The 16346-nt window shown below is 27.5% G+C and overlaps 1 protein-coding gene across 50 annotated transcripts in view; it reads right to left on the reverse strand.

Annotated features, from left to right (window-relative positions):
• Positions 1 to 16346, reverse strand: part of LOC145294072 (uncharacterized) — a 616260-nt gene that overhangs the window by 123897 nt on the left and 476017 nt on the right. For all 50 annotated transcript variants that reach the window (XM_080141108.1, XM_080141084.1, XM_080141083.1 and 47 more), the window contains one exon: positions 3844 to 3939. In XM_080141108.1, coding sequence (XP_079997234.1) covers positions 3844 to 3939 — 96 coding nt within the window. The remainder of the gene's footprint in view (positions 1 to 3843; positions 3940 to 16346) is intronic.

Raw genomic sequence — 16346 nt, forward strand, 5'->3', positions numbered from 1 at the left:
TAAACCAAAGAAGATAATTCTGTGGTTGCAGGACCAGATTCAGGCTTCTTAAAGCTAATAAAATTTTGGTCCCCCTTCATTACATATACCCCCTCCCACTCTCATCACATCATAAAAAAAAAAAAAAGATTAAAAGAGAGATTATAGATGCTTTTGATGTTAAATATAAAACACTTAAACTAAATAATTTAATTATTTCGCAACTCCTCCAATTTATTTCACTACAAACTTCATGAAGTTTGTTATCCAATGTTTATACTCTATAGAAATGTATCTAGAATGCTAAAAAAATTATGCATCTGAAGGGTTTCACTGAATTAAAAAGACCCACTTCGAATAGATTGGTCATAGTGTGTTACAAATTAGTTTGGAATAGTACAATTAAATCTAGAATTGAATCTTTATATCATATTTTAACATTAAAAATTTTTTTATCAAAGGCTCTAAGATTTAAGATCCCATTCTAGTCTATATGTAAATCTATTAAAATATATATATATATATATATATATATATGCAGATCTAAAGTTTTCTATTTGTGTGACATGAAACACCCAAACAGCAAAAAGAAAGAGTCTTATTTGCAAGTGTGAATTAAAAAGGTAAGAGTCCAAGCAAGAGTTAAAAAAAATACTAAGGGACATTTTAGGTGGCTCCAAATATATTGGTACATACATTTCAACAAGGTGGAGGGGGGAGAAGAAAGATCAAGAAAGAAAGAGTGAGAAAATCTTCAAAGGGGGACAAAAAAGTACTCTGTCATTAGTATATACTGAATATTATATATATTTTTTCTTTTTTTTTTTAAATCTCCCATATTGGGATCACAAAGCAACAAACTCAAGTAACAAATTCTTTTGTACAGAGAAAGTGTAGTCATGCCAGAATAAGCTCATATCTACAATTTTGAAGCTAGGTGGCGATAGTAACAATTAATAGCTACAATGCTAAAAAGTTTTTTTTTTTTTTTTTTTTTTAATTTGTTTTTTTTTTTCAATATTAAATGACCACCCCAGCTATGTTGGAAAAAAAAATCCCTTTTTTTAGCTTTTACTTTGAAAATGCATATTAAGAATGAATAATATAGCCTGGAATAAATAAATAATAAATACCCCCCCCCCCACCTTTTTCTCATTAAAATAGAATGAATTATTTTATATAATCTTCCACCATTATAAAAGAAACGTGTAAAAATAGAAATTCTGGATATATATAGTTTAAGAAGAATATTGTTATAATCAATAACTCATTGATCATTAAAAAACTAATTATTTCCCCTTTCTTTGTTTCTTAAATGATGTAACCAAATTGAAACACTTTTTTTTTTATCCAGTGGAACTAAATGTTTAATTCAATGACACAACATAAAAAAGTCATATCAGAAAATTATTTTTCATTTTTTTTTTTTTTTGGTTGAGGAATATAATGTACCATAAAACGTTGCTTTTGCTTTTCAATTTTAATTCTAGCAAGAAATTACTTTCCAATCGATAGTTTAAAGGTTTCAAAATTAATTTCAAATTTTGCAAGTCCTTTTAATATTTTATTGATAGATAAAATTTAAAAAATGTTCAGCATTTTTTTTGCAGTGATGCCAAATTTGAAACGGATTTTGAAACCTTTAAACTCTTGATTAGAAAATAATATTTTGTTTGTGTTAAAGTTAAATTTTAAAAATCAAGTATTATGGTTTCTTTGTGCTAAAGAAAAAAAAAAAAAAGAAATAAAAATCAGATATAAGCCTATTGTATCATTGAACCAAATGTTTAATTGACATAAAAAAATGTTTCAAATGGATATATCAACCAATAAAGACAATGTTATTGAAGGATAAAATAAAAAATGAATTACACCAATAAGAGTAAGATAGCATTTTAGATAAATATAAAATCGAAACTAAACACCCGACAAATAAAATATTGGATCAAAAATATTGTGTATGTATATACACATACATATATATGTATAGACATACGTAAAACTATACACGCATACACAGACACACACATATATATATATTTAGGTGTGTGTCTGTGTATGTGTTGGGGTAGGGTGTTCATGTGACATAGACAATGAGTGAAGCATACAGCCCCAACTTAACGAACTTGATAGACAGCCGTGAACAGTACCATTTATCAAGTAAGATGAAGGAGGCTTATGCTAACTTGAAAACTCAGACCGTTCTCTCGCTCTTGTCTGTTGCAAAAAAATTTTACGCTTTAAAATAAGTCAAGAGGAAAAAAAAAAGTTGGAGCATTAAAAAATTATTTTAAAAAAAAGAAAAAAAAAAAAGAAAATTGTTTGAAAATAAAAAGTAAACTGACATGATTTCCAAAGGAATAAAATACCGTCCGTATTTCAAGTATTGTAACACAGGGATAATAATATTAATGGTAAAAACAAAAAGACTGTTCCAAAAGAGGAGCTTTCGGTTTTTACAATGAGGTTGTGGACAAAAAACTCCAACCCAAAAATAAAATTCAAATCAGTATGTGAACATGAAGAGTTTTAAAAAATGGTTTCCATTGTTAAGCAAATGCAAACATGGATTTTTTTCCCACCAATGTATTACATAAGAGTAACACATATTTCCAAGAAAAAAAACATGATGCGCCATTTTTAATTGATTGACAACATTGAACTGTGCACCAATAATTGTCATCGTGATTCCATTTAAGATGAAATAAAAAAAACGAAAAAGAACAAGTCACCATTACCAAAAAATATGTATATATAACGTTCAAGCTTAAAATTGTAACAACTTGAAAAATACACCAATTTATATACTTTATCTATTTTTTTTTTTTTTTTTTTTACAAAAAATACTAACACTGAAAAATGGTACTTAATTCTACAAATTAATTGTAATAGCAAATAAAATAGAAAAATATATTTAAGAAAAGTCATATTTCATATGTCAGATGTATCGAAAGGCGAAAAAGCGTAAGGCTGCATTAAAAGTAAAAAGTATACCATCTTTTAAAAACATGGGTTTTGTTTTAAAGATTGCAACTGGTTAAACTCGCATAACAGCCTTACAAAAGAAATCTTTTTCTTTATTTTAATAAATGATTAAAAGTTTAATCGTTAATAATATTGGAATATCAATTAAATACGATTCAGGTTTAGTAATAATGTTTGAGTTATATTGTCTCAAAAAATAGAAAATGAAGATTTTTGTTAATTTTTAATATAAAAAAAGCAAATATAAAAGTTATGGTTTAATTTTTTTTTTTTTCTGGTTTAAATTTTGGATTAGTTATTAAGATTTCAATATATTTAAGGATTAAAAAGAAAATCCCAAATAGCTTAAGGATGTGTATATGAATAAGATTATGTACGAGTAGATAATAATGAAAAGAAACACCCACGTAACTAACACTGCCACCTTTTTACTGCATATTATTATAGCAGTAATGTTCTCATGGTGCAGAAAATGATCCCATAAAATAAGGCCTATTTGTCACTTTAAAATGCCAACTATGTTTTAAGGAATAAATAAAAAATATTTCTTTTATTTTTCACAAACTTATAAATATATTTGTTATTTTTAAAACTTCTGGGGTGGTCATTTGAAAGCTAAGTATAAAAGCGTTTAACATCTCCATTTTACCAACATGACTAGATCCGTCTCTTGTGTAGATGTACTAGAAAATTGTTTAAGTTAATATTCAAGACTGCACATTGAGATACTTACAAATACGTCCAACTCTTCATGAAAACCAGTTAAACAAGCAGAGAGATAGAGTTATAAAAATCAATTGACCAATGCCATGCATTTTTTTGGAAGAGATTAGTTTTGTGTTAGACATGCTGTTCACAAGTTTCACAAAGATTACACACCCGTCTCTCTTGGCGTGTGTTGACTGTCCACCAATTCTTTTTCGGCCAGCTTCTCCTTTGCCTCGATAAGATCGCTTCTTTCGTTGACACGTTCTCCTGCAAGACAAAAGTTGAGAATAAGATTTTAATCGGAACATTTCAAACGTGCAAGTTAACATGTTAGATCAGCAATACGTAATTTAACCTATTAGGTAGCCTTGGAATGACCTAAACCTTTACAATTGAGTTTTAACAGAATGGTTTCAAAGAGAGAGAGAGAGAAAAAAAAAAAAAAACCGACATAATATACTGCCCAGTTTTCATATAAAAAAAAAAAGATACATCAGTGGTTTGAGAAAAATGGTATGAAAAATACATCACATTTTACAAAAAATGGTTTGATATTTCAACTTGCATAAACATAGACCATGAATAAAAATAGAAAAATGTTCGTATACAAGTTTTTCTTTGAGTTAAATTTAATTTTTAGACCAAAATAAATTAGCGCAAATATTGAAATGCTAATTTCATCTTGATCTTCTAAAATTATTAAATGTTGATTAATTTTGCATTATTTGGAATAATGTTTTTTAACTCCAAACTTTGATCGGCAGATATAACCCCTGATTTTCTTCGGGTGTATCTTGTCCAACTTGAGAATCAATATGAAATTTCAAACAGAATCCTTTATTTAATTCACCGGGGGGGGGGGGGTTAGCATGTTTTTGCTCCATCGGTCATGACTGGATAGAAGTCTTAAGTAACTAACACTTGTATTCTTAGTACCACCCACACTGAGGATTGAACCTTCAACCACCAGTAGAGTGTCGCTTAGAACTGAATTTTGCTTAATATTATTCATTTATCCATTATGCCACGGTTCCTGGTGGACAATTCTATTATGAATTTTGAGAGCCTTAAGCCTGTTTTTGTTTTTTTTGGTCGTGTATATGTAAAATTCAGTTGTAATATTCTTCAGGAGGTTAAGGGTTCAATCCTTTGTGCAGACAATACTGAGAACAAAAGTGAAAATTACTTCAGATTTCTACCGGTTATGGCTGATAGAACGAGAGCATGCTATGCTTGTAAATTAAATAAAGGGTTCCATTCTCAAATTCCATGATACAGGGTTCTATTGTCCAATTCTGTGAAGATTCTAGAGTTCAACAGAAAGATTTCCAAGTTCGACATGATATACCTGGTGAAGGTTGGAGGTTAGATTGGCTGAAATGTTCTGAAAATAATATTCAAGAGTAGAACAGTAGTCCAAATAATCCACATTATTAATCCTCATCTCAAAAATTCAGAAACATCTATTAACTTTTCATTTTTCCTTTCATTTAAACATGAGTGATATTTCACTGTAACTTTTTAAAGGTAATCATAAATTTCTTTTTATAATCTGTCAAAATAAACAAACAGCAAAAAAATATCAATATTCAAATTAATATGGTTTTAATTTGAACATTAACGATCAAAAATAACTCATAAAAATGGGTTAATTTATATGGCTCTTAAATTTGGTTATTAATGAATACAAATAGCTTACAAAGGTGGGTTAATTAATTTTAACATCCATAATTTAAAATAGTTTATAAAATTGAGATTAATTTCAATAAATTGGCTCATAAAGAGATCCCCTTTTGTTTACCATTTGCCTTTCCATTTCAAAGTTTTTGTAGGTGATTTATATTTCTTCTTGTTGACATTTGTTGCATAAATAAAAAAGACATGCTTTTTTCTCTGAATATTTTACAAGCACTGTGAGGATTTCATTAAATAAATAAAAGATTGCAGGATACAATTTACAAAAACGATCTCGGTTTTTATGCTCTGTTTTAAAATTGTGTATACATCAACATTTATTAATGATTAAATAGAATTCCAATTATAATGAATATGAATACACACACACACACATATATATATAAGTCAACCATTTTTGGCTTAAAACCCATTGGTATATGAAAATTTACTGAATTACACGAACTCAGTATATTTTTTTTTTTTTTACACAGTGATCACCACTTATCAAGGCCCGGAAGCCACTCAGGGATATTACATATAAGTCTCTCTCTCTCTCTCTCTATATATATATATATATATATATATATATATATATATATATCGATGTCTCCGTTCAATCTCAAGAGACAATGGACACCCCTGTAAGGATAGCTGAGCATGTAATTGTGAGGCAAGGGTTGTACAATCTCCAACCAAATCTCTTGCGAATTGGCATTGCTTGTGTTCAGTGGCAAGGAGAGGCCCAAGACTGACTGGAAACATTGCCGAGATAAGCAGAGAGCACATACAGCACTAGGAATTCCCAAATGGTGAACCCATTTTAGTACTGACCAGTTGTTTGACTTTGGTGATCTGACAGGAAACTGTGTTTATATATATATATATGGAATGTTTAGTATTTAAAATAGTGGATGAAATTCAGTATATAAAAAAAAACAGACTAGTAGAAATAAATTTATATAAAGCTTTTTTGTTTTAAAAATTAATGTCACTTGGCAAGATCGAAATATGAGTTTGCCTTTGAGCTGGGGCTATCTCATTTCTACTAGTATGTTGCATACTTATCCACTATTCCATATGCTAAACATTACATTTTGTTTGAAATTTACTTTTATGTTTTACACCTGCTCATATATATGATATTAATAATAATTAAATAATGTCATGAATAATGGTTTCAAACCTTGGCCGATCATTAGATAATTCTAAAAACGATTTTGTAGTTGGGTTGTAGATTTCCAATGCTCACACCTATCAGTAAATAAAATTGATAAATGCTATAGCACAAAACCAATTGCTGGGAAAATTCAATATATATATATATATATATATATATACTTTTGGTCAATATGCACTAGTTGTCCAATCTCCAAAGAGTGGTTATTTTGAAAGCTGTTCTTAATATGGGGAGGTTGAGGGGTGTTTATTCCAAAAGGCGTTTTCCTATTTTCAACCTCCCCCATACGTTTTATTTGTTTTACATAAGCATTAATATGTAGCTGACCAAAACATGCCCATGAATGTGTAGCGACATATTAATGCTTATGTTAAGTAAATAAAAATTATATCTTGCCCTAATTCGGTATTGGACACTCTTGTATTAACCTCATTAAAACTCCATTGGTTGCTTTGCCTCTGTAAAATATTAACCTGGAATTATATATATATATATATATATATATATATATATATATAGATAGATAGATAGATAGATAGATAGATATTGTTTATATTCAAACTGATATTCTTTCTTAGTTCAGTTTACATTGCCATACAATACAATTAAAATAAAATATCTATATAATATTTGAAACTAAACCTTACATATAATAATAAATTAATTAATGAGCTTAGTTTCAAACCCCTTAAAAAGTTATTACCGACAGTCAAACAATGCTGGATTGTTCAGCAAATAGAAACATTTGAAGAACAATAAATAAGTAAAGGGAGGATATAATAATTTGAATTATTTCATTATAGCAAAATATAAACAAAGGGTTTAAGATTTTTTTTTCTGAGTTTAGTTTATAATGTTAAAAATCACTCAAAAAGAAGAAGAAGAAAAAAAAACAATTTGGGGGGGGGTATAATGACAAAATCTATTCAAAGATCTTTTAAACCAACAAAAGATTCAGAAGGGAAAATCATGCATTTTCCTTGAGAAATATTCTAAGATATTAATGTTTTGTAGAAGAATTGTGGATGAATTATTAATTTTTACCGAAATTTAAACAGATGATAATCAAAGCTAAAAAAAACAAAAAAAACGATCCAAACTTATCGTTTGATTTTAAGGAGTTAATTGATATCTGATAAAAAAGTTATTTTCGAAAGTGTCCACGTATCTCAATAAGAGGTTTTCTCGATCAATTGATTAATCCATCTGCCACACTTACGTTTAAAATCACTAACCATGCAGATCGAATAAACAGATCTTAACAATTCATATTCTTCTTAAATGCCTAGAACCAGAGTGTAACAATATTCAAAAATCAATATGAACTAACCAACATTGCAATTATGTGGAAATTTATGAAGGCTGGTAGCAATGCAGAAAAACTGGAATGGTGAAAGAAAATATGAACAAAAATAAGCTGGATAAAGATTATGGGCAGCCTCATTATAGTCTTCACTCCGCTTGACGAACCCACTTTTGAAAAGAGAAATTTTCTCCTAAAATTATCAAAGTTGTTACACTGTACCGGATATTTGTATTAATATTTAGTGGTAAGTCCCATACTTATTGATTTGATATTAAACATTAAATAGATTTTGCAAAGATTTGTAATTTCAACACTGTCTTTGATTGTTTTGTTTTTCTGTTCATTTTATTTTTTGCATTACTACCAGCCTTCATAAAGGACCACATACTTGTTTACCAGCAATGCTTCCAGCAAAGTAAATCAATCTTTTACCAATATTGCAATGTTTTATTTTTGAAAATGAGGAGATTGGTTCAATAGAAAGAGAATCAAACATGCTCGTTTTTCAGATGGAAAGCAGAAAAATTAGAAAAGCTTGAATTTTTTAAGAGAAGCTCAAGGATTTAGACTTTGGAGATAGACTGCAAAGCATCAATCTTTAACATAAATGAAGGAGCGATGGTTAAATCATGGAAGTAGCAAGGAATTTTATTGCTAGAAAAACTGCCTGATTGGCTATAGGGTTTTTTGTAATGTTGGAGTTATTTCCCTTAGTTTCCATTTAATATCATTTATAAAATTCTAGTAGCTATATTAGAAGATTTTAATTAACTTTCATGCAAAGATGATTCAAACAGAATTTACTTGTCGAGGATTAACAACTATGCATTAGAATAACTCAAGATTAATAGTTGATATTTCTCCTGATCAAATAGGGTGCAAAAATAAATCAAAGCTTGGCAAAGACAAAAATTATATTTGAGAATCTGAAAGAAGTTTGTTTTGTTTATTTGTTTCTCTGACTCGGGCAAAGAAAAAGCAGTCCAGTTTTGAAAGAAATTGGCAGGTCATAAAAAGGAATAGTAGAGAATTTAGTGTTATTCTTATAAGATTTAAATAAACAAAAAATCTTTTTAATTTTTCAGAAAAATATAAAAATTACGGAACTTAACAGGCAGAAGAACTAACCAATCAATTATGTTATTCATAGTTATTTTTGTCTATAATGAGAATTGAACCGTCAATCTCTAGAAGACCATCACTCAGAGCTGATATATTATGCTAAAACATTTGTTAAGAAAATTAACTTTGTTAATTATGGCAGCGTTAAATTAGAAAAACTTATTCTAATACTGTTTGATTATGTATGAAATTTTGAAGTTTAATATTTTTTAAAAACTTAAAAAAAAAAAATAGAAAAAAAAAGTCTAGTTACGGCACTGAAGGGGGTAAATTACAAGGTGTGAGCCTAAAACTGTAAGACTGTCAGGAAATAATATATCTATTTGAAGGGGGGGGGGTTCTTTTCTTTTATGCACTCATTTATTTTATGCTTTTATTTTTTTTATTTTATTTTTTTTAATATCATTGTTCCAAAAATATAAAATAGTGATCATAGAAAAGAATTCTTTTAAGAATTTATTTTTAAAATTTAAAAATTTCTTAGCATAAAATTTCAAGCATTGTGAAAATACTTTGAAATCTTGAAATTAAAAAAAAAAACTAAAATTTATGCAAGTTGAAATTTACAATATGAAAAAATGGTTGAAAACCAAAATTGATACAATGATAGGAATAAAAGATTTGTTTTGAACAAAAACAAAAAAAAATATCGACTATTTTTTTTTTTTTTTACAAAAAGTAAAAATCATAAAAAAAAAAAATACATGTTTTCAGTTATACAATGCTTTGATGAAAAACCCCAAAATATTCATGGTTGAACCTGGTTATCTACAGTGATCATGGCAGTCAGCAAAAAGTGAGATAGACAACATATTTTAAATGCATAGTGCAATAATCAGGTGAAGCAAGGAGGTTTTTGCATAGAGTTATGGAGTTTGAAATCAAAAGAAATTTGCTCAAATCATAAATGTAATTAAATACAAAATAAAAAAATGCATTAGAATTGGTGAATACATTTTTTGAATTCATTCCTTTTTTTTTTTTTTGCTATAAAAAGATAAAATTATTTGAATAAATTCCAAATTAAGAGACTAAATTCTAAAAACGAAAAGCATGTTCAAAAAAAGCTTAAGGAGAGCCAATGTTTTCAAGCTGAATAAAGAGACCTGAATGCTGAATATCTCGCTTTTGTAAATTTACAAAAGAGTTTAAATGGTTACATTTGTAGTTAAAATAATTTTTAAAAAATTAAAAAAGTTTTTACATGCATAGTGGCAAACTGAAGCACTACCATTCTTTTGGTTTGTTGTAAAAAATATTCTTTAAGAAAAAAAGAAATAAATAAGCTTCGTTTCTGCCAACAATTCTTATAATAAAGCTCTTTATAAAGTGTGATACAATTAAAAAAATTTTTTTTTGTTACAATAATAAAAAAATGTTACAATTTTTTCGTCTTTTATGTGATACGCAAACATGTAAAAAAAATATCCATTGTTTGTCTGTATCATTAAACTATACAGCGAATACAAGAAAAAAAATGGATGGAAACCCAACATCATCACATAAAGGTCAACCTGGCTACCATAGCAAAAATATATTCTAAAATAGGTATAATTGTTGGAATAGAAAGATTACTTTTATTAATTATCTTGTAGTTAAAATAGTCAAATTTATGAACAAAATTAAGTAAACAGAATTATCAAATATAAATTATATCTATAACATTAATATTGCAATATTCTACAATTAATCTCAAAATGTATATCAAAATGGATACTCATAGAAATGTACCCACAGAAAAGTGCATTATTATTATTATTGCATATATGTAAATATAAATATACATCTGTGTTTAAATATGAAGTATTTATCATTTTAATAGTTTATAATGACGCAAGAAAATGGAAATCTTACAAATCTTAAAGTTACAAAGGCATTTGTCATGAAAATTGATACGGTAGTAATTAAATGTAGTTACAATGAATTCATTTATTCTTTTTTTTTTACAAAACAAATGTCAATAAATTCAAAGTAAATAGGAAATTACATAAAAGAAAATGAAAATCCTAAGAGATATTAAAAACAAAACAAACATTAAGTGCTAGAAAAAGGTTAAGCACTAGAAAATAAAAGAAACAAACGAGACACAAAAACAATTAAAAAAACACAAACTTATATATTAATATTTTTAATTATTTTAATATTATAAATAAAGTTTTAGTAATCAAAATTATACACATTCGTTTTTTTTTTTGACAACTAATACATTTAATATATTAGGATTATTCATAGTTATTTTTTTAATACAGACAAAAATATAAAGGTTTAATTTTGCATAAACTTTCATAAAATTTTTTAATAATATAGATTTTAAAACTCTTAAATCATTGATATTTTCTAACATAAAATTTTGTTTGTTAAATGTAGGTAATTCGTAATAATAAAAGGAAAAATACAAATTCATAAAATCTATCAGAATTTAGTGTTTAGAATTAATTAAAGAAAACTAAATATTTAAAATGAAATTAATGATCATGAAATGCATAGAAAATTAAAAGAAAATCATCCTTAACTTTTGGTATACCAAATCTTGTTTTAAAACACAAAATAATTCATTTTAATATAACTAGTTTTCTTCCATAAAGATAGTTTCAAATAGTAAAAATAGTTTATTATATAAAGTAAAGCCGAGATTTTTATACACTATAAACTAGCACATACAAACTCAATATTTAATTTTGCTTGGCCAGGTATTTATAGAAAACATTGGGCCATGTTCTTTAAAAAAAAAATATTTTAATGAATACATGATTATTTTTTTTGACACATTACGTGGCGATTTTAGTCAATAACATAAGTTATAAGGACAGAAGTTAGAGGATTCAAAGTAGATATACATAGAGATTCTTCAGAAAATTTGAAGTTCATAAGCGGTTTACTTTTTTGCTTCCAGAAAATTGAAATTTCAGAATAATAAAATGTTGAAAAGAAAAATATATATATATATAAAAATCTATATAAAAAATTTGGTCAGTCTGTCACGTTAGAGTGTAAATAGTATTTGGCACATCTGTAGTTTAGGTTTTCAGCACAGTTTTTTTCTTTTTTTAATTTTCTTTTTTAATCTTCCTCATGGGTAGATAATCACAAAACGTTTTCTGTTTTGTTACATTTATGAATTTGTTTTGATTTACTAAAGAGTTCTGGAAAATTTTAATAAATTTTGTGATTGCTTTCTCTTGTTTTCAGTAGAAATCTTAAAAAATGACCCCCCCCCCAAAAAAAAATGAAAAAAATGTCCTGAAACCCTAAAATGCAGATGTACTTAGCATTTTTAGATGTGCCCATGCATTTCATTAAGAGGTTCTATCGGTTGATGACCAATCTGTTATTCTTACGTTTAAAATAACATTTCTTCATAGATTGTGAACATTAAATGGACACATCTTAAAGAATGGCTCTGTTCCCAATTATTTTGAATCATGAAGGAGTATCCTTTTTTAGTATTGATGCCATTTGATCAATAATTTCTGGTTCAATATTTAATTTTCTTGAATTAAAAAAAAAGTTATAAACTTCAAATCTTCTATAAAATCATTGAAACGAGTTTAAATGTAGTTTTCAGCAGAACTCGAAAACTCATCTTTTGTATCTGAAGCCCAAAACTTATAAGATAATCTGTTTAGTAGTTGTATAATCTATTTAGTGGTCTAGAATATTTTTAATGATTTAAGGTATAATAAGAAATAGCTCAAATAATATATCTAGTTTATTATTTTCTATACAGTTTGAAACTAATTGATAATTAAAATTTATAACTAAATTCAAATAACTTTAATATTTTAACACAAGCGCTAGACATAGACTTCCTGCTTTGAAAATGATCCACACTAAATGGCCTATACTGAAGACAAAAAAATTTATTTTGTAATATCTACTGGATCCTTGTATACTATGAAGTTTAATTATTTTCGAACAAATGCACATTTTCTTTTAATGTATTATATGTGAAAAATTCATATTTTGGGACAATGTTAAATAAAAATTCATTGATTTTCTTTTCTATTTATTTTCTTGTTTTACTTTATTTCATTTTATTTATTAAAAATTTACTTTCAGTATTAATTATTTCTGTAAATAAACATGTTTATTTTTGAAAATATACTTAAGATAAAAATTTTCTGTAAATAAACATATTTCAATGAAAATAATCAGTTTTCAGATATTTTTAGGTGTTGACCTATATTTTTGTCAGGGTCTTCAGATTAGGCCACACCATTTAGTGCGAGCCACTTTCGAACCAGGAAGTTGTTTGTCAGAGTAAATATGCGTTTGTATCTATTTCTAAAACTGGTTAAATTATTTGTTAAATTTATTTTTTTCTCAATACCAATAAGTGAAAAGTTTTAAAACTAACTTTAAATATCCGTAAGATCGAGTTCACATGATGAAGCAAAATAAAATACATCAAATACTAATTATCTATTCAGGCAGAAGTCCATACAATACTTTAAATCGATTATTACAACAATTATAAAACTGAAAAGTCAACATTATCAGATCACTTATAATACGTTTTTGCAAATTGACTTAATACTTTTTTTTTTTAATGAATCAGTACACAACATGCAGTGACCTGACCAATACACAACATGCAGTGACCTACACAATACACAAATCTTAGCCATGGCCAATAAAAGTGTATTCATAATAATAATAATAAACAATAAAATTATTGATTATAATTTTTTTTAACATTTAAGACTTAAGTATCCTTTTAAATACAGATATTTAACACAGACTGTACAACTTACATGAAAAATGCACTTTTCACTTATCCTAGATGATCTGACAAAAACAATATTAGTTTCTAGATTAGATTCACATATGAAATATGCAGAAAAAAAAATTGTAAAAATATGGAGGAGGTGCTGGGTGAACAAAATATGATGCAATACAAGTCTTTAAAAAACTAAAAAAAACGGAGAGGGGGTTTAAATATTCAAAGCTTAAAATATTCATTTTTTGCAATTTATTTCTTAGTAATGACTAAAAATGGTAAGAAACTATCATATCAAATAATTTAAAAATAAGTCTACAAATAAATAAATAAAAACTAAATATATTGTGGTATTTTTTACATCCTAAATAAGAACAATACATGCTAGAAGCTCATCCCATCAGACAGACAATTTGGTACCAATGGATAAAATACAGTAGTGGTGGTGGGGGGGGGGGCAAGACAGACATCCAAATTGAAGAAGGGGCCCATCAAGTCATATTTGAATCATCTCTTTCTCATAATATTTCTTAGTACATAGCTAAAAATAGAAACAATACATGCTTGAAGGTCACCCCATGATAGACAATTTGATATCGACGGTGATATAGTAGAAGATCCTGACACCCGGGAGAATCGAATACTCAATCTATAAAAGACTAGCAAGAGTAACCACTGGGAAAGAAAAAGCTAATCTTGATACTCCAGCATACAAGAAACATTTGAGTGTTACTCTCTTATTTATTACATTGTACCTTGTACAATAAACTTTTGTGTGTTGAGTCTCTTTTCATCTGATTAATTTATACTAATTATATTCCCTCAGAGATATATCAGATGGATATGAAGGGGAGGGGGATACACTCAACACCCAAATATTTCGTAGTACTAGAACTTGTACTTGAGTCTTTGCAGCATAAAAATCAAAGAGTTTGTCCCAGGCATCACAAGACTTCTGCATGCCACTTGTTAAAAAGTACTCGATAATATTTCCAAGATGTTGTACTGCTATTAGCATTATTCGCAGGTTTTAGACTTGTCTTGGTTGCATTCATTTTCACATTTTGGTTGTTATAATATCTGGCCTTCTTAGGGGGGGGGGAAGCCTTATGTTGTTAATCTTTTATAAATTTCGATAAATCTCACCTAAAGAAGGCTGGCTAGTACAACAGCCAAGACATGAAAATATCAGCAACCAAGATGAAGTTGCTCAAAATATGTGAATAATATACGTTGTGGTGCTTGTTTAAAATATCTAAATGTGAACAATATTGCCACTAGGCCACCAGATAAGTTTGTGAAATCTTTTGAGGAGGAAGGGGATTGCACAATTTGTTTAAGGTCAGGTTAGTTTCTTGAATTAAATGATCTACTATGGATGCTTCAAAAGTGCAAATTTTTATATGAAATGATGAGGAGCTAAAAATAAAGAAATCAACCAAAATGCCTGAGTGGTATTTGTTCTCTTCAAAAATCCCAATTATTATCGATACATGACATCATCATATTCTTCCCAAAATAATAGATTTTATGTTTTACAAAGTACAGAATAGTTAACACTTGATAACTACCCCCCCCCCGCAAAATTTATATCGAGCACATTAAATTGAAATTCTCTACATAACCCACATAGTTTTAATGTTTTTAACATTTTTATTTCATACGTTTCCTTCTTTAAAATCTGTCTCCTCCATGATGGAAAGTAGCCAAAATAGCAGCCATGCCTACCGTTATTGGCAGCCATTAGTGAATTGTCAAGAATACAGATTTTAAAGAAGAAAAAGTATGAAATAAAAAGTGTTATAGATGTTAAAACTCTGCGAGCTTGGAAGAGAATTTCAATCTAATATATTTGATATATGTTTTGTTTTTTCTTTTTACAAACTATCAAGTGTTAACTGTTTTGGATTTTTACAAATATTTTTCTAAAATGACCCAAAAGAGCATAATATATGCAAACATTTGATTTACATTTGACTATTATGCTAATCAGCATTGATTTTATATTATATATATATATATATATATATATATATATATATATATATATATATATATATACACACACACACACACACACATTTGATCTACAATCAGTCGATGAGCTCTCTCGCTTTTCTCAAATGTATTTTTTTTATTTATGGCAATGTTCTTGTATTTAAATATGAATTATGTTGGAACGATTAATCTGAATCAGGAAAATTATAGTGCAATTTCTGATTCCAAAAGCGATTCTTTTAATTTTTTTCATGTTTTAATTGTTTAAAACTTAATTTTCGATTGCTGATACTAATGATAAATATTCACTGATTTGACATCAGTAAAACTAAATCTATGGATCATAATAAGGAATGTAAGTGAAAATGGCACGCTTTAATAAATAGGAAAAGAATGGCACACGTGAAAAATATAGATGAAAATCTCACAATGAATTTATCAAAATCTTGGAAATGGCACACGTGAAAAATATAGATGAAAATCTCACAATGAATTTATCAAAATCTTGGAAAATCAAGGAAAAATATTACCCACCCTCCCCCACAAAAAAAAAAAAAAAAATCAAATCGGTAATTGTATTGGAATTAGGAAAATATTGAAATCGTCCTAAAAAAAAAAAAAAAAAAAAAAAAAAAAAAGATCTAAAGACTGAAGGCATATCACCTTAAACATTC

This window comes from Euprymna scolopes, chromosome 15 (assembly GCF_053919585.1).
Source record: "Euprymna scolopes isolate OS-2025 chromosome 15, ASM5391958v1, whole genome shotgun sequence".
Lineage (NCBI taxonomy): Eukaryota > Metazoa > Mollusca > Cephalopoda > Sepiida > Sepiolidae > Euprymna > Euprymna scolopes.